This window comes from Coenobita brevimanus, chromosome 94 (genome assembly GCF_032717465.1).
Source record: "Coenobita brevimanus isolate Jiangsu-jjx chromosome 94, ASM3271746v2, whole genome shotgun sequence".
NCBI lineage: Eukaryota > Metazoa > Arthropoda > Malacostraca > Decapoda > Coenobitidae > Coenobita > Coenobita brevimanus.
The window spans coordinates 23,840,820-23,860,819 of NC_137047.1; the positions used below are offsets into that span (position 1 = coordinate 23,840,820).

The 20,000-nt window shown below is 42.4% G+C and overlaps 1 protein-coding gene across 1 annotated transcript in view; it reads left to right on the forward strand.

Moving 5' to 3' along the window:
- Positions 1-20,000, forward strand: part of LOC145412861 (glucose dehydrogenase [FAD, quinone]-like) — a 42,843-nt gene that overhangs the window by 598 nt on the left and 22,245 nt on the right. The window contains exons 2-4 of the mRNA XM_080282660.1: positions 10,793-11,001; positions 12,776-12,867; positions 15,227-15,324. Coding sequence (XP_080138786.1) covers positions 10,793-11,001; positions 12,776-12,867; positions 15,227-15,324 — 399 coding nt within the window. The remainder of the gene's footprint in view (positions 1-10,792; positions 11,002-12,775; positions 12,868-15,226; positions 15,325-20,000) is intronic.

The following is a 20,000-nucleotide window of genomic DNA, read 5'->3' on the forward strand; positions in this document are numbered from 1 at the left end:
GCTCGTGGCTGGTCGGAGCGAAAATGGCATTTTTTCCTTCCCATCTCATGCACAACTCGCTCTCAACTCGTTTTCAGCTCGACCACCTCGCTCCCACGTAGACTGTAGCCCGCGCGTCGGGGCAACGCTATCTCAACCAAGCCGACCCTAACTCACCCCTGCCTTGTGCAATTCGCGCATGGTCCAATAATGGCTCGCGCATAGCCCATCTGATGCATTTGCATCTCGCCTCTAATTCGTGCACAGCTCGACCAATCAGACCGCTTCTTGCACACACCTCGATGCCAACTTGACCTGAGCTCACTTCCGAGCCGCTATAAAAACCCCAGCTGAACAGGAGAGGGATCAGCCTGTTTTCATTCATGGTCCAAGTTCCGTGAGTTGCACAACGTCATTATGCCGCCAAAGAATACTAAAGAATCTGCAAAAAAAGATGGAAAGAAGAAAGGCAAGGGCTATGGCAAGCGTACGAGTCTGTTGGTCTTCCATTCTCAGCTCTGACAGGAATCTGTCATAGTGCCCATACTGCAATCTTCTTTCAGCAGAAAGCCATCGTTGCACCCAGCATGAGTGTCATCTCATTCTTCTCCTCATCAAAATCACGGCAGCTTGGGCATCAAGAATAGCCTGTTGGGCAATCATGTATGCAAGCTGTAGAAGAGCAACCTGTTGGGCAGCCATCGTTGTTGCAACATGAATGAAACCTGGCACACTTTCCATACATTTATATAGGGTTTTCTGACGTCGAGATGAGAACTAATTGCAAGCGAGGTACGGACGGGACGGTCGATTTAATAGCGAGATGAAGTCTTCTAGTGCGGGCTATGGTCGACCCATGAGCGCGCCAGATCGAGTTAGGGTCGAAAAAACAACAGGATGTGCGAGATATGCTCGAGCCAGCAGCCAGATGACAGCGACTTGGAGTCGCGGACTCCCCACTTCTCGATCCTACCTCGCTGCTACGGCGACCATCTAGACCCTATCTCGCTCGCGCTTCGTGCCTTGATCACATCTTGACTGCGTCTCGACCCTAATCCCACCACGACCGCATCTCGCATTTTTTTTAGCAAGCTAAAAAATTGGCCACGACCTCTGAGAACAAGTACACCGCAAACCGACCATGTCCGCGCGTATCTCGCTCCCAAAATGACCATCAAGATCTTGTCACGACCACCCCAAATTTCATGGTCAGGATGCGAGCAAGCTCTGGTGTGATGCAAGCTTTACGGTAACACAACAAAAACAGCGCAACGTAGTGCAATTTTTGTTAATGCAAGGTACTGTTAAAATGCTCTACCTTGAAGAATTAAACAATTTCCAGTCAAACTGGGCAACCAGTTCCCCAGTTATGACTCATTTTTGGCCTTTTGCTTCAAATCGAGTATTTGCTTTTAGTGGAGGGGATGGATTCGTCCTTGGTCAGGCACTGAAATTACCAGCATGACAAGAGAGAAGAGTAACGTGTTTGTTGTATTATCACTCTCTCGCCTCTCCTTCCTCTCTCCTTGTACTCCTAAAATTGTATATTATACTGCTTTAGTATAACAGCAAACACTCGTACTATCCTGCCTCTCTCTCTCTCTCTCTCTCTCTCTCTCTCTCTCTTTCTTTCTCAACGGGTCTCCCAGCAGGATAAAAATAAGGGAAAATTCCACACTCCGTCTCACTCATGGCATGAGTAATTCATATTTCTTTTACCTTTCGACTGAAAATAAGAAATGACTTAACATCGAGCAGAGGCAGCCGAAAGCGACCTTTGAACGAATTTGCCAAAAAAGTATCCGTAAAATAATGCAGGGGAGGCAACATTCCTTCTTACCTGTAGGGGAGGTAGTTCATTTGTAACAGTAGGTTTATTAATAATTCTAATAGCTTTGTTCTGAATTTTGTCCAATTGTTTCCGTACAACTTCTCCACATCTGTTCCACAAGGGTGACCAATATTCCAGCTGAGAACGCACATGACTCTTGTAAATTATAGCTAACTGCTCGTCAGTGAAGACGTTACGGACTCTGTTCAATAACTTAAGTTTCTCTGAAGCGGTTTTGGCAAGTGATCCAACACGAGAGGGTCAGCTGAGGGCATTGTTGTGTTAAACACAGAGAATTTCAATACTTTTAGAGACAGGAATTTTAATAACACTGAAGCTAATATAGGAACCAGGCAATATGTGTCTAACAGTAAAATCTATATATTTGGTTTTCCTAGTGTTAAATGATACAATGTTATTTTGTCCCCATTCCACATTATGGACGCTAAAATCACTGATAACGGTAATTTCAGTGGTAAGGGTGTAAGGTTGGTCAACTGTGTGAATATGGAGTCAAGTACGCTGGGTTCTTAAGAAGCACTGGGAGGGGGGGGGACATTAAACTACAAAGATATATTTGGTAATATTTAGATAAGGTACTTTCCTGTATATAAAGAATAATCAAAATTAGCTGAAGTGATGTTCAAAATAGTGTCAACTACAAATACAGACTTGATATAACAACAGGTGCCACCCTTGTTACGGAAGTTTGTGAGATGGTAACCAGGAAAATAAAGTGGGGATATGTCAGTAGAGAGAGAGGTTTGGGTTTCTGTAAGGAACAGTACTGGGGAGGATATGGACTGAAGGAGAAAGTGAGTCGAGTTCTGACTGGCACTAAGACCAATGACATTAGTGAAAAATAAGGCCGAACCTGCGCTTTTCCGCTGACAAGCATGAATAGTGTTTCCAACAGCCGCTGTCGGCACAGTCGCTTGATTGCAACCGGGAAGACCCTGTGCCGTTAGCTACCTTGCCGGTGGTGGCAATCCAAAATACCACCGGATTTGCCGATAATACTGCGGCCATTGCTAAGGGAAGATGGAAATAGAGGGTGTGATGTTTATTGTGCATGTAGTGTGGTGCAGACAGTTGGAGGTACGTGTTATGAGAATATGCTGGCCTAGTCTCTGTGTTACTGAAAAACCTGAAAACGTTCAGCAAAGGGAGATGGTCAGGAAGAGGTCCTGAGGGCTGGTGAAAAGGGAGTTCTAGCTCTCCCTACCACCAGATTGCCATCCACCTCGGGAGTACCTCCCTGTTCGACTGGTACTAGTCTGCTCCCTACTAACTTCCAGCCCTCGGAATCATTCACGCAAAGGTATGACTTCACTGTTGGCGAATGTAAAGAAGAATGGGGAATAAATTAGTGCCTAATAGCCACCAGGAGCACAACCAACAGCATTAACTAATTGTTGGTGAGGATAAAAGAGAATGAGAGTTAGATCAGTGACTACCAGCCCTCGCAACCATTCAGATAACAGTATGACTTCATTGTTAGGGGGTATAAATATGAAGGATGGTTAGCTTGATGCATGACAGTCCTTAGAAACACTAAGATAACAGTATGACTTCCTTGTTAGCGAGCTGGAAAAAAAAAAAAAATCACATTAAGACACAAGGAGGAAAATCCATACTGGTACCCTGTTTAATCTGAGGTCGCCAAAGGGAAGGCAAGCATGTTTATTGGACTCAGCTTCAAAACACCTGCGAGGACAGGATACAGTTAGACTGTTTTCCCTTGCCACAAACCGTAAGCAAAACAAGGTAGTGGTGGTGTTGATGAGACTCATGATGTCAGCAGTTACATATGACCCCCGCACACCATTAGCAGCCCTCGGAACATTCAGGCAACACTAACTTAAATGTTGGTAGGTACAAAAAAGAACTCTTTGACCAAGGTCCCGAGAGTAACAGTTGTACTATTAAAAGCGATATATTTGAAAGTGTTGATAAGTCTTATTTGTGGCGCTTAATTTCCAACACCTGCGAGGATAGGTAATGGTTAGACTGCTTTTCACTTGACATCATGCAAGCAGCAACGAGGTAGTGGTGGTGTTGACTGAATTCTTAAGCAGGCGTAATTGCGTCAGGCCCCCGGTCACCTGCCATTGGTTTGGTTTATGCCTAGCAGCCCTCTGCACCGCTCCGTCAAAAAGTATAACTTCATCGTTGGTCAGTACATACAAGAAAGGTCAGATCAAGGCTCAGACAGTAAGGACCTCGTCACACTGAAGTTGGAATGGGACATGGTATTTTAAGTCACACAGAAGCCCTCATAGAACCTCTTCCTCAATGATTTATTTTGTATATTGTATCTGAACAGTCTCTCCTGTACTGTTTACATCGTTTATATATCTACATACTTTGCATTAATGAAAAATATGAGGATACTGAGGTGTAGAGTGCAGAACAGTGTTGAGTAAAGGGTGCAACAAGCCTACAATACCACTGAGATAATCGTGTACGTCAGAGTAAAAGTTGGAACAAGACCACCCCGTCTGACTGCATCATATTCTTGGCAAAACATTATCATTGTTCTTTGCATATGTATGGCACGAAGAAAATGAATGCTCATAACGAGAACCAACGCAACTGGGTGTTCTTGTCTAATATTTACCCCGACCTACACGTTCATGTGGTTTGCGTCAGATAACGGTCGATTCCGGTCTCGGTGTGGCGAGGCCTTTACATCAAGGACCAGAAAGTAAGTTACGCGTCCGTATTACCAAAACTGAATGCTAAAGTGTGCACAAGACCACAGTTCTATGACAGTCATTTACAGCATAGTTATTAGCATGTTGAACCTGTTAACGCCCTTGATGGCTTATTCTTCCTGCCACCTGATGATTTTTATCTATTCAGGAGAGTTCTTTCGCACTGAAGGCGGTTTATTAGTGATATATCTACAGGCATGGATTTGGGGGGTGTACGCCCCCCACGCCCTCTCCCCTATTTTCTGCAGACCAATTATTATTTAAAATAATATATAATTTTATTTACCAAAATATATGCAAACACTTGCAACCGTCTATATTACTGTACATCTCTGATTAAAGAAGTAAAATAACTGCACAGTTTGGCTTTTTTAATGGTACAATACATTCACTGATACTTCTGCTAGGAAATGAGCCTCCCCGTTTTCAAAAGTTCTGGATCCGACCCTGTATCTAACCCCTAAAATTCGAAAAACCTGTGCTGAGACGAATAAAGTGTCAAGAAATGGCTAGAATAAAATGAAAAAGACATTCCCAGACTCAAAGGGTTAACCTCTATCTCAGGATACTAGGTGCAGACAACGGTATTATAGAGGCCAGGCACGTACCGTGTCCGTTACGTGCTATAGAGGTTATCGTCATAACACAAGGGCTTCACTTCCCCTCTGACCTCTCAGTTTTAATAGCACAGCCGTTACCTTCTTGGCCTTGGCGTTAGATTAATGCCTTCCTGCTACACTAGGCCATTAACTATTTCAACCAGATGGCGCGGCGTCTGTCTAGTTATATTCTACCTTTAAAAGACTTTATTCAACTCTGGGGAAACCTATCGCAGGGAAGAGGCTGGAAGCAATCTCTATTAAGCTCCTTTGGTACGAAATATCTCCTAAAGGTGAAATACAGTCATTGGCTGGCTGTTAAATTAAATATTACTATCTCGGGCTGAAGGGGTTAAACCAGATAAATAACTTAGCTACATCCCAGTCTTCCTCTTGATTACGACATGCAACACTCGAATTTACAATCAGGTCCCTAAATGTAATGCTGGGTGAACAGGAACCAGAGAGGGGAAACAAACTTTGCCCACGAGTTTGACCAACAAGAGAACCATTCGAACTCGGGTTCTTTCAGTTGTGAGCTGCATATGCTACTCAGTTTATCACCGGCTCCTCCTTAATTCAATCCAAGTCACTTACTCTTTCTGAATTCCGAAAACCGGTATTTACTTTCAATTTCTCAATCAATCACTTGTCCAACGAGACTGGTTATTTGGATGCAGAGGCTGATCCAGTTATTACCAAGCTTGTTTTTTGGTCAGTATACTCACCCGACTCACACGCTCTTCGCTGAGATCTTGTTTTTCTATGCAAGTGTTTTTGCGAGTGCGTGTTTTTATATCTCCGCTCAGGTGGCATGAGTGGGAATTATGCTTTCATCGGTGAGTGTGTGTGTGTGTGTGTGTGTGTGTGTGTGTGTGTGTGTGTGTGTGTGTGTGTGTGTGTGTGTGTGTGTGTGTGAATAAAATACCTTAAACAGCTCTGATCCGATTTTAATCAAACTTGGTGAAATGGTTCAGGGTCTGGCAATGATTAAGTATTTTGTTGGCTGAAAACAATAGGACAATGATCAAGGTCACAGGGTAAGGTCAACATGAACGGTTTTTAGCTGATTTAAAACAAACTTTGTGGAAATGTTGCGAATAAGAAAAAAATAAAGGGATTAGATTATGAGAACAATAAGTCAAAGGTCAGGATCACAGAGAAAGGTCAAAAGTCAAGGCCAATGGGAAAGGTGAACTCAGTTTTGATTTGATTTGAACAAACTTGGTGGATGTGTTAAGGATCAGCCAAGAACGATGGTATTCAGTTGAGAGCAATCACTCAAAGGCCAAGATCACAGGGCAAGGTCAAATTTCGACCCATATGTCTTGTGTGTGAACGACATTACTACAACGATTTTGACCTGCTGGGATAAAAATTTGGTGGATGAGTTAAGGATCATCCAAGAGTCTGGCTTACTGTTTTCAGAAAAGTAGGGCAAAGGACATAGCAAGGTCAAATTAAACAGCCTTTAGCCGATGTAGACCAAACTTTGTCGGGGGGGGGGGATCAGGTTAAAACAAGGATAAAAGATATTCGATTTTTAGAACAATCAAAGGTCTAAGCCACAGGGAAAGGTCAAAGGTCAAGGTTACAGGGACAATCAAAGGTCGAGGTCACTGGGCAACATCAATTCGAACAATCTGATCTGATCTGTGTGGAAGGGTTAAAGCTTAGGCAAGAATAAAGTAATTCGAGTTTGAACGTAATCTGCCGAGAGTCAAGGTCACAGGACAAAGTCATTCATTCGACCCTTAATTAAACCAGCTGGTGGGCGCAGGTGCTACATTGTGTGTGTTCATCTAGTCTCTCTCTCTCTCTCTCTCTCTCTCTCTCCAGAATAATTATCAGCTATCACATAACAACTTCACACAATCCAACACAAGATTAATAGATCAGGTACCAGGTGGTGGGTCAGGTTTATGCAGCCTATTATCACATGCCTATCCGCTTAATGTAACGAGAGTGAGAGTGCGTTTGGCTAGGATTTGAAGCCGTCCTCTTGTTAACTTAAGAGGCTTTTTGACATCTCTTGACGATTTATTTTAGGAGGCTTTCTAGTACTCTTCCTCATTAATTTATTTTTCCACATTACTGCACACTACTGTCTTATACGTTATTCATATCTTTTTTCATATTCACACAAGAATATAATAACGCAATAGATAAATAATAAAATGATAAGGAACAGGTGCTATACTCATTTTACTTCAGCCTTGCCCAGATCTTCCGTCCTTTCACGACTTACATCCCGTAGCTCACTGACAGAAAAAGACAATGCTTCGGCGTTACATCCTCTCCGTAGCACTTTTTCATGACTAGCATTATATTCTTTTGTCAGTCTATTATTACATCTTAGAATTCAAAATGGAGAGACAGTAATTTTCAGCCAAGTTAAAATAGCGTTGAGCCTCCTTAACCACTGTGATCTCTTGGCAAACTGTACGTGAGGAAGATGCAAGCAAGCTTCTTTTCGTTATTAATCCACACTTACTGTCACATAAACTTGGCTCTCGTCACAGTAATGGCTGTGGAAACCTGAGTGATTCATTTTATATGCGTGTCAGATACAGAAACTTCAGCGGATACGAAGTATTGCAAATTGTCAGTAAAGCATACCGGCTGTGCTATCTGTGCTCATAAACAATATTCTGAACGTAGAGTTACTGAAGGTTGTCTACAGCACACTACTGCGATGTAAATATTTGGCTGAAAATGAATAATATAATCATGCAGTCAGTCAGACGTTACACTGGCAAAATGTAATGCTCTCTCTCTCTCTCTCTCTCTCTCTCTCTCTCTCTCTCTCTCTCCATCAGAGAGTACGAAATACTTTCCGACTGGTGTGACAAAGGGTTCAGAATATATGACAGCTTTTACTCTAGATGGTAAAATAAGAGAGTAGAGAAATGTAACTGTAAAAATGTCCATTATTATATGTTCACACCACAAGAAGGAGACGTTAATTGTGAAAAATCTGGAGAGCTGCGTCCGTATTATATGTGTCAGAAAATGAAACGGTTGTATAAGCAATTTCCTTAAGACTCTTGTTAAGTGGAGTCCCTGATTCCACCTTCATGAGTATTATTCATTTTTTTTTTTTTTTTTTTTTTTTTTACACAATAGAAGCATGAGTTAGTTTTCCCTATGGCTGCGACTTTATGAAGAGAAATTAACAGAATATTAACCTGAAGTAAACTCAAGAGACAGATTGGAGAATTTCTGTCCGGCCCCATTTCTACCGATATCACGTAAACTTTGAACTGGAGCATGAGGTACCGTGAACACTTAACTGTATGACCTGGTTCTTTAATTTTTGCCACACCCACAAAGGCAGCCAAGTCCCTAACTGTGTCACTCCCTCACTCACTCGCTCACTGAGTTATTGGATTTCTTGAGGAATAGGCTCCAGGTCTTATGGGAGAAGTTTCAGGAAAACGAAATTCTGCACACTGGCAGACCTACCCCCCCACCCCAGGCAAGGCTTCAGAGAGGATGAGACCACCAATGGCTGCTTCCCTCGGGGGCAGTGGCCCCCAAGTGTCCTAACCAAAACTGTTAGGGACAGCCATTTTTATTTCTTTATTTTTTTATCCAAGAGCACGAATTTTTGCATAATCGCTATGAATGGAATAGTTTTAAAACTGAAGAACATGAAATTTTTCAGTCTGATAGACGTTCACTCCGGCCACGCTTTGGGAAGAGTGAAGACACTGAGGGTTACCCCCAAAGGGGGAAGTGACGGCCTCCAGAGGTCCCAGCAAATCCATCAAGCACGTTCATAGTTTTTAACCTAGGAACACGAAATTTTGCATATTAATAGGCATTTGTCCCAGCTACATTTAAGGCAGGGTGGGACTTTCGAAGACCAACCTTCACGGACGGGGAGGAGCTGCCCCTAGGGGGAGGAGTCCAATAGTTTTTTACCTATGAACAAAAAATTTTGCGCAATGGCAGATTTTTCCTGGGGCCACGATTTAGGCAGATGAGACCTCCAAAGCCCCTCCCCCCCCTCCAAAGAGGGGATTGTGGCCTCCGGGGGTCCTGGCCAATGCCTTTATGCACGGTCATGATTTTTAACCTAGGAAAACGAAATTTTGCATATTGTTAGACGTTCACCCCTGCCACTTTTATGCAAGGTGAAATTCCCGATGACCACCCCCTATAGATGGAACTGCCCCTAGGGAGGACAGCTTCACGAGATCTTGCACTGTAGCAGACCTTCACCCAGGACCTGAGTTTATAGAGGTTGAACCTTCGGAGTCCACCCCTCCGTCTCCATCTTAAATGATTATATATTTACCCTTACAATATTTTAAGGGTGGGTGCGGCTATCAAAGTGTTTTTTTGTCTGGTTCAACAAATGATTCACCCATCCATCCATCGTCCAATCCACTTCTACACCATCAACAGGGTACGAGCCAGTTCCGACAAGTAAGGCAAGTAAGCAGCCTCACTCGCCCATGAGTGGCCATCTGTGAGCAATAAACTCAACCATCTCTCAGACAGGTTGAGGCGCCATAACTCACTAAACTACCAAACTTCATTAGATTATATTGTTGCCACCCAACATAAGAAATGGTTTCCTGGTATACAGGAAACCATTTGGCTTGTCATTCAGTGCAGAGTCACCTGAAAGCAGCACTACATCGCGTAAGTGGATAGTGGGCGCCCCCACCTACCACAAATGATTCAAACTGCAAAAACCGATATGCTCCAAGTTCAGATTATCTGATGCCTAATGTTCTCATTACCCATAATCTGTGAACATTTTACGGTACCGAAGGAAACGCACTAGGCCAACATCGACGACTAATGCATTTCTACAACACTACCTGAACTAAGAATGTGTCTGAAATAAGCTAGACTTGATTAAAACTTAGATATCTCCAGCGAAGATGAATGAGCAACTTACAGTGGTAGTTTTGACCAAAGGAAACTTGTTTAGTATACCTTCAAGTGTACAGGTATTGCGTATGCATTTTACTTTTGTGGCAAAGACATGTAGGCCTACATATATACCTGACCTACTGGTCGAAATGAAATTTGCAGCATACTTCACCAACTTCTAGAATTTTCAGTGGCCAGTCTCCTTGATCAAAATTTATTACTTTGATCTTTTTCTTCCTTCTACAGAACAACAGCCGAGCTTTGCAATCACTTTCAAGCTACTGATACAGAAACTCAATACAAGATGCAGTAATAATTAAAAGGCCCAAAGAAATTTCAGCAAAAATGCATGAAATGCGCTCTTACACTGCCATTCATTTTAAAGCAAACTTTCTAACCATTTACTAGACTAGGTACGACACACAAAGCCAACATGCAAACTCTAGTGCTGTAGCGGATAAAAGGGATCCAACTAGATATGACCCATAAAATATTTAAATCCAAGGGAAGGTTGGGGTTTTTGTATACATAATCCCACTCAGGGTAAGAGTGACTGTCATTCTTTTCCTTTAATGTGTAGAATTGAATAGCCTAGCCCTCAACACCTTGCTCCTGATGGGGGAATCAAAGTGCAACACCGTAATATAATGATGATGATGATGACAGCAACAGTAGTAGTAGTAATACAGTAATAATAATAATAATAATAATAATAATAATAATAATAATAATAACAACAACAACGGTTTCTAACACCTAATAATTCTAACCCTCAGTGGGAGGCGGGTCAGCAGGTGCGGTGGTAGCGGCCAGGTTGGCGGAGGTGCTGGACTGGAATGTGCTGCTGCTGGAGGCCGGACCCCCACCGCCAGCGGACACCTACATTCCCTCCCTCCAGTTCTTTTCATGGATCCCAGGATATCCCAACTTGTTCCGCTACAAGACTGTCCCACAACACAACGCTCTCAAGTATTTTACCAATCAGGTCAGTGGTTCAGCTCTACATTCATCATTCAATTTGTAAAGTTATTCATTGTTGCTCAGGCGCTCTCCTCCTGCTCCTCTTCTTCCTTCTCCTTATCATCATCATCATCATCATCATCATAATCTTTCTACTTCTTCTTCCTCTTCTTCTTATAGAGAGCTTTGGTTTGCACTACCCCACACCATCATCAGTCAACCTACAACATCCATCATATATAGTCGGTGTATTTTCATCTGAAAGAGCTGAGTATCTCTCACAACTTGAATAATTAGTTGTGGTTGCATAAAATTCGATGAGCCTCATTTATCAGGCAGGAATGAGTTTTCTCGGTCACTGGTCAAATCCACCCTCCAGTCTGACTAAACTTGGCGATCGACTAACAGAAAAGAGTTAGGGATCTAGGTCCAAGGAAAACAAACCGGCAATACCAACATCCTATCCCACCAACCACCACCATCCAGAGTCCGTCTTGCCCGCTTCTCTCTGCCTACCCCATCCGTCTGATATACCATATTCCCCCAAACCTTTAGTTTACTGACCCACTAAGTACACCGCCGTCTTACCCAACCGCCTCTCCACCCTCCCCACACAGACTCATGTGACCTGACAAGTTTAGTTTTTAGAACATGTGCTCATGGGTATAAACTGAAGCAATCTGTACTGAATTTATCAGACGAACTTCAGAGGCTGTAAAAAGACTTATAAAAAACTTGAAACGTCAAATAACTGAAACCGTTACATCAAGAGGACTGGTATCTGGCACAAGCCTTCCTGGGTATGGTTTGTGAAAGTAAACTAACCTGACGAATCTAGTGTGACTTGGAAGAAAATGAAGAGACCTGAGTGGGCTAGAATGGCTGTGAGGGGCCTGGATGGACTTAAAGTGGGCTGAACGATTGTGAAATGATTTAGCGGGCCCTAAATGAGCCTGAACTGACGTGACTGGGTCGAACTGGATGTAAAGGGCCTGAGACGGTCGAGCGTGACCTACATGGAGTGTACCTCAACTGACCTTAATGACCCGAAATTGGCGAAATTGGCCAAACTGGACCTAAAATGGCAGATATGGACTGGAATTACTTTTAGAAGGCTTGTACTGTACATGGTTGAAATAACCATAATTGTGGATGAGATATTAGGCAACCTGTAATAATTTGAACTGACCTCAGATGGTCTGCTTGGGCTTGCATGGAACTGAACAAGCCTGAATTAACCCCTGAACTCACATGATCTTACGTCACGTAGTAAAATAGTAGGATTTTTTTTTGTTTTCGTTGTGACAGACAGGCCGGCTGACTGAATATTTCGCAGACTGACAGTTAAGGGAGCTGGTGGTCATGTCAGTTAAAAGTTATGCCAACTGACGGTTACACCAACTGATAGTTAAGTCAGTTTTTGGTTTTGCCAGCTGACGCCCATGTCAGCTGATTATTATGTTGTGACAGTTCTAGGGATGAGTGATCGAAGTGAAACTACCACAAAATCTATTCAAAAGCTGGACACGAGTCGCCCTATATATGTAACAAGGATGAGGACAGCTGACACTATTGTACCGGGCCACTGCCATGTAAAAGTAAATGTGTTAGATGATTTTATTCGGCTTATGAAAGCACCCTCATGGTGAAAAGGTTAATGGAGGTAACATCTAACCCTTCATGTTCAAATTATCCCTCCTGAAGTCGTCCAGCCCTATTATTAAAGCCGATATGATCTTTCCCCTGGACTGTCCATGTGTACGTGTTGACTGATAGTGTGTGTGATGGTGATGTTGCAGGAGGGGGAGGTGAAGCTAGGGCGGGTGCTGGGCGGTGGCTCCACAATCAACGCCATGTTCTACTGCCGCGGCAACAAGAGAGACTTCGATAGGTAGGTATGGATGCTGTTTTTAATTCACTCTAATTTGGCATAGATTATCGTTCGTTTGTAGCTTTTTTTACGTAGGTCAGTGGAGGAAAAGCAAAATACTACGGCTCTACAACCTTGCCATAGCACTTCACCATGACTAGCACCATATTTCAGCGTTAACCTTGCGCTACAACTGAAGCTTGAACATGGAGATAAGGAAATTTTAAGCCAGGTTAGAGCAAAAGCAGTACTGTTTATGTCAGTACTTTACTGATCATCCTGACGACTTTTTAGGAAATGTTCTCACCCTAGCTCCCAATTTCCTCAGCCTCTTACCCATGTTAATCGGGCAGTATTTTTCATCTCCATCTCCCCTTCCCCATGTACTCCCGTGTGAACCAGTTTACGTTACGCTGCTTCATTGATAGTTATTTCACTTTATATTTGCCAGTGTACGTTTACTTGCCATGTTCTACCCATCCCTGTTTGACTTTCAGCGACATCGTTCCTCCAAATGTTAGGGCTTGTACTGAATGGCAAATAATCTAAATAAAAGAAAATTTTCCTTTGGGTTAGGTCGTATTCGAGGTGATACAGGAGGCTTCGTAATGCCCCTCCCCCAGTGATTTATTCTCTTATTCAACTACGATCACAAATTCCCCAGCACGTCCCTGCCGGCTGTGGTCATGGAAGATGTTATATGATGTAATTTTTTGTTATATGATGTAATTTTTTGTTATATCAGTACGAAACAAGTGGCAGAGGAGTATGAGGAAGACTGATACTTATGATATCTAAGGAGGGAAGGGAAACATGGAAGGCAGGCCACAATGATGGCAAGAGAATGTCAACCAACTTTAGCTCGTAACATTACTGATGACCACTACATCGATACAAAACACTAAGTATAGATGACATGAAAGAGAGCAGCAATGTGTAATAGCAGGAATGTCTGCATAAGAAACGGCAAGGAAAAAGGTGCTACAAAAACTTCAGTTCCAACGAGAATATGACCCTCAGTGGTATGGCATATCCACTGACTGACTGACTGATTATATTAAAGATCTTGGCAGCATAACGAAAGGTCATTGCAGTCGTACAGCAAGTGTAAAAGGAGAACAGCGATAAAAAATATTTATGTGCATATAACAATATATTAAATAAATAAAACAAATAAAAATAGTAATCTAAATTAAAATCTCATCTTTGATTTTTCCTGACTGATTAATGAATAAGTTAATAATCCGCTGAGATGCCCTGTCATCCGATGTCATTCAAAGTTTTACTGACTAATTAGTAAACAAACTACTGAGTAGTTGAATTATTGAACTCACCCGTTGAATGTTGTGCTGTTTACGTATGGCTATATGGTGCTGATACCTTAACTGATTAAAAGACTGGCCACATCATCAAATGCTAAACTGATCACCGAAATTCATTAAGTAGTCTGTAACTGCATGAATGATGACTATTTCTCTTGTTGTCTCATGGATATCTGTTGAAGTCTTACCAGTAAAGGATCACGGTAGATTTTCAGCACCTAATATAATGCAATGAGGAACTCAACTGTTGTTTCTAAGCATTACCCCGAACAGTAACATGAAGACTTACTGCAACAGCTTCAACAGTGCTGAGGTAACCAGAATCTTGACAAGCTCTCTTATCTTGATATTAGAAAATCAAAGGACTAAATTTTAACAAAAGACGTATTGATTAGCTAGTCAGGTCAGATGCGAGTAAGGGGATGGGTCTATTATGATGTGGCATGGGTAAACCAGCTCTGCTGTCGGGCCCTGCTGCGGATGTCACTGATTGCACTGCGCAGTTGACCCATGTGTGGTGTGGTGCGGTGAGGATCTGTCCCTTCTCCCCTTTGGGGCTAAGATGCGATTGAATGTGTCTGAATGGATGAGTAAATGGGAAGTGTGTCGTCCTGTCTCGGCTATCTCCCTTTCCATGGGGGAAGCAGCCTAGGTATATAGATAGATAGATAGACGTATTGACTGGAGTTTGTGAAGTGTCTTTTTGTTGTATCAGTCCCTCTGTTATTTTTGTGCTATCTTAAGAACTGTAATGAGGCGACGGTGAACAAATAATCCACACACACTATAAAGACCTAACATGAAGACCCCAGCAAACATGAAGACCCCAGCAAACATGAATACCCTAGCAAACACGAAGACTGTAACACACACGAAAACCCTAGCACACACGATAACCCTGGCAAACACGAAGACCCTAGAACGCACGAAGATTTTAGCACGCACAAGCACCTAGCAAACACGGAGACCCTAGCAAATACGAAGACCCTAGCAAATACGAGAAGCCTAGACAACACTATGACCCTTGCAAACTAATGTGGCTGTGACTCCCCCGGCAGATGGGCGTCCCTGGGCAACCCCGGGTGGGACTACGAGAGTGTCCTGCCGTTCTTCGTCAAGGCTGAGGATTACCGAGGCTCCTTACCTCCAGAACTGGGTAGGCTACCACACACACACACACACACACACACACACACACACACACACAGAGTTGTAATTTGTCTGTTATAAACACTCACTCAAAACTAAGTAAACTCTTCTGGAAATATCATGGAATATGAGAGCTGTTCCGATCACGAGAGGGTCAATGGTAACTGCATTAGCAATTGGGTTCCTGTGACTCTCTCTCTCTCTCTCTGCCAAGTAAAATCATTTGGCATTAGTCGCAACAGAATACAAGAGTTGTCACGTCCATCAGAGAACTAATGGTGGCATTAAAACTTTCAGGCTCCTATGACCCACTCAGCTCAATAAGATAGTGAGGTATTAGCTAACAGAGAACTAGAGTTGTCCCGAGCGTGAGAAAGGTAATAGAATACACTGACAAACACGTCCATAACAGACCGAGATTCACAAACACTTCCAATTAATACTTTTTCTTTACTTCCAATCGGTCACCTGTCGTAACTTGTACTCATTCCCCTGTTGTAACTTACAATCCCCAGTTGTAACTTCCAATCATTCCCTTGTCATAACTTATGATCCCCTGTCGTAACTTCCAATCATCCCCATGTCGTAACTTACAATCATTCCCCTGTAGTAACTTGCACTCATTCTCCTGTAGTAACTTGCACTCATTCCCCTGTAGTAACTTGCACTCATTCCCCTGTAGTAACTTGCACTCATTCTCCTGTAGTAACTTGCACTCATTCCCCTGTCGTAACTTGCACTCATTCCCCTGTAGTAACTTGCACTCATTCCCCTGTAGTAACTTGCAATTATTCCCCTGTCGTAACTTGCAATCATTCCCCTGTAGTAACTTGCAATCATTCCCCTGTCGAAACTTGCAGTCATTCCGATGTCGGTACTTGTAATCATACCCTGTCGTAACTTGCACTCATTCCCCCGTAGTAACTTGCAATCATTCCCCTGTCGTAACTTGCAATCATTCCAATGTCGGAACTTGTAATCATACCCTGTCGTAACTTGCACTCATTCCCCCGTAGTAACTTGCAATCATTCCCCTGTCGTAACTTGCAATCATTCCAATGTCGGAACTTGTAATCATACCCTGTCGTAACTTGCACTCATTCTCCCGTAGTAATTTGCAATTATTGCCCTGTCGTAACTTGCAATCATTCCAATGTCGGAACTTGTAATCATACCCTGTCGTAACTTGCAATCATTCCCCCGTAGTAACTTGCAATCATTCCCCTGTCGTAACTTGCAATCATTCCAATGTCGGAACTCGTAATCATACCCTGTCGTAACTTGTACTCATTCCCCTGTCGTAACTTGCAATCACTCCCCTGCAGTAACTTGCAATCATTCCCCTGTGGTAACTTGCACTCATTCCCCTGTCGTAGTTAACAATCATTCCCCTGTCGTAACCTGTCCAAGCTTAACTCCTGTACATTATAGTGGGAATCACAGTAGTATCATGCAGCAACTTTTTCAAACTTCCATACTCGCTTCCCTATTCCTTATCACCGTTTTCTTTGAACCGACAACCTTTCGTCCTTGCTGTACCCTTTCATGCATAACATACATGGGAAAAATCTATTCTCTCTCAGTCTTTCCCACAAAAATGAATCACGGTTAAGAGAAGGGATGAATCATGAATTTATTTGTGAATCTGGACTCAAGACCATTATAATGAGGAAGTACTGGAACCGTATTCGCTAGTGATGAACGACAGATTAACTAGAAGAGTGTACGTGCATGTGGTGGAGGAGGAGAGGAGGAGACCAAAGATGAGATGGAGAGGTGAAAGAGAGGTGCGAATTAGAGAAAGGAGAGCCAAACAGCAGAGAACAAGGCGACTTGTAGGCGATTTGTTTGTGGTAAACCCTTATGGGATTAAGCGCCTGACAACAGGCTGATTAACTACCTTTGTCCGTGGACGTGTTTTTCATATAATTCATAATAGTCTTGGATGATTTGTTTTTTTCGGATTAGGAGAGATTTTTCTAACAACAGGAGTGAGATATAGCCTTTGTTAACCCTTCCATTACCAAACGTCTCTCCTACGCTGAAAATATCGTCTGTGGGCTGCAAGAACATAATATACATAAGTACAATAAGTACTTGTACATCATCGTACTGAAAGTTAACCTTCCGACTGACAGGATTTCCCTCCACTGAATCAAGCGTCCTGTGCTATCTAAAAGAAAAAAAAAAAAATGTTGACTAACAACACAGGAGTTCCTCGAGATTAATTTCCTGGACGTGTAAAGCCTCGTTAATTCGAAGTATATTTATCCACAATATATCTTATCGGGTCAAAATATGCATCACAGTCGCCTACCTAACAAGACAGAGCATTCTGAGTGCAACACTCGCGCCCACCAACTGGTCTAAGGGCAGAATACCTGATTCTGCCTGTGACCTTGACCTTCGACAGATTACTTTCAAAATTGAAATACTTCATTCTTGTCTAACTCTTAACCATTCTATCAACTGTGGCTCAAATCAGATCAGAACTATTTGAGTTGGCTTTCCCCACTGACCTTGACATGTGACCTTTCCTTGTGACTTTTACCTTTATCCTTGTTTTAAAATGAACCCTTTCACAGCCTTAGTCTACATTGGATTGTTTCAGCCGACCTTGCCATATGGCCTTAACCTTTGATCTATTCCAAAAAGCAACAGATCAGCCTCTTGGGAGATCCTCAGCTCGTCCATCAAGTTTGATCCAAATTATATTAAAACCGTATTATGTGGTAGGTGGGGGCGCTCACCATCCACTCACTCGATGTAGTGCTGCTCTCGGGTGTCCGCCCTTTCCTCTCCTCTCTCCATTCCTTCCCTTCCTCTTCTGTCTTTCTTTACTTCATTCTTTCCTCATCCTTCTGCCTATGGGTGAATTTACACTCCCTCTTTTGTCTTTCTTTCCTTCATTCTTTCCTCTTCCTTCTGCCTATGGGTGACTCTACTCTGAGTGACAAGCCTAAATGGTTTCCTGTACACCTGGAAACCATTTACTACGCTGGGTGGTAACCATATAACCAAATTATGGCGCCTGGTGGTTTAGTGGGTAACAACAGCGCTCCAATCGGATTGAGCCAGTGAAGGTTTATATCCAGGGGATGGTTGGGGTTATTGCTCATGTAATGCCACTCAGGGATGAGTGAGGCTGGTCACTCATTTTAAATGTCAGGACCGAATTGCCTAGCCCCGGGCTTCTACGCTCCTGATGGGGCAACGTAAAATTGGATGATGGATGGATGGATTTTGGTCACACAGTCACACGGGTCAAACTTTGACCCTGGCCTGCAACCTTGGCCTTTGACCAACTGTTCTCAGCAGTGAATCCCTTCATAATGCTTCTCCACCAAATTTGGTCTGAATCAGATCAAAACTGTTTGAATTGACCTTGCCCTGTGACTCCGGCCTTAGACCTTTCACTGTGACCTTGGCATTTGACTCGTTGTTCTTATAAAAGACTTCTTTCAGTCTTCCCTTACCTTCAGTCCTTTCACAGGATTTGGTCTAAATCGGATAAAAACTGTTTAAGTTGACTGCCATGTGACTTTGGCCTCTGACCAATTGTTCTAAAAACTCAGTCTCCTAGAGTTATTAAAATCATATAAAAACTACTTAGTTGTTTGTTTCTTAACAATGGCTAACATGGGTCGAACTTTGATCTTGCCCTGTGACCTTGACCTTTGACCGATTGTTTTCAAAACTGACACAATTAATTTGTACCTTACCCTCAACCGTTTCCCAAAGTTTGGTCTATATCGGATAACTACTTTAAGATGGCTTTTGCTAGGTCTGTGAATATCCTAGCCCTATAACCTTGACAACTGACCTATTGTTGTAAAATATATATATATATATATATATATATATATATATATATATATATATATATATATATATATATATATATATATATATATATATATATATATATATATATATATATATATATATATATATATATATATATATATATATATATATATATATATATATATATATATATATATATATCCTATTGGAGCCCAGTGTCCCCAGTATTGGACAATACTGGGAATTTTCAAATCTTAATAAAGTAGGGAACCCCCGGGTAGGGACCTATGAGCTTCATGACCATGAGCTGGTAGGCTGAGGGCGGTACGCTTAGTACCCTCCCAGTACAGCGCCTCGCCCAGCAACTCCGGGATCCAATGGGACATATATATATGGTTCTCTGAACGTGGTGAATGTTTTTGACGTATACAATAGAGTCAGGATTCCGGGGGCTTGAATGATGAGTGAATGGAAGCGGTGCCCATTGGACTGGGCAAATTTAGGCTGTCAGGACATTGCTACTCCTCACCCTGCCCTAGGGTGGGAAAGGAAGTCCCGATGATGATGATTATATATATATATATATATATATATATATATATATATATATATATATATATATATATATATATATATATATATATATATATATATATATATATATAAAGCGGTTCACAGCTACGACTGATAATTAATTGAAAGCCTGTGAATCTCGGCCCAGAAGTAAACAGGGACGCGGAAGGACAGACACAGGGAAAGTCAGGTGTAGGTTAACTTCTGCTAACCGACCTTGAGCGAATTAGCTTTCTTCTCATTGTGACTAAGATGGGAAATCACGCAGTCGTCATTTCCACATTAAGGCCACGGTCAATCACT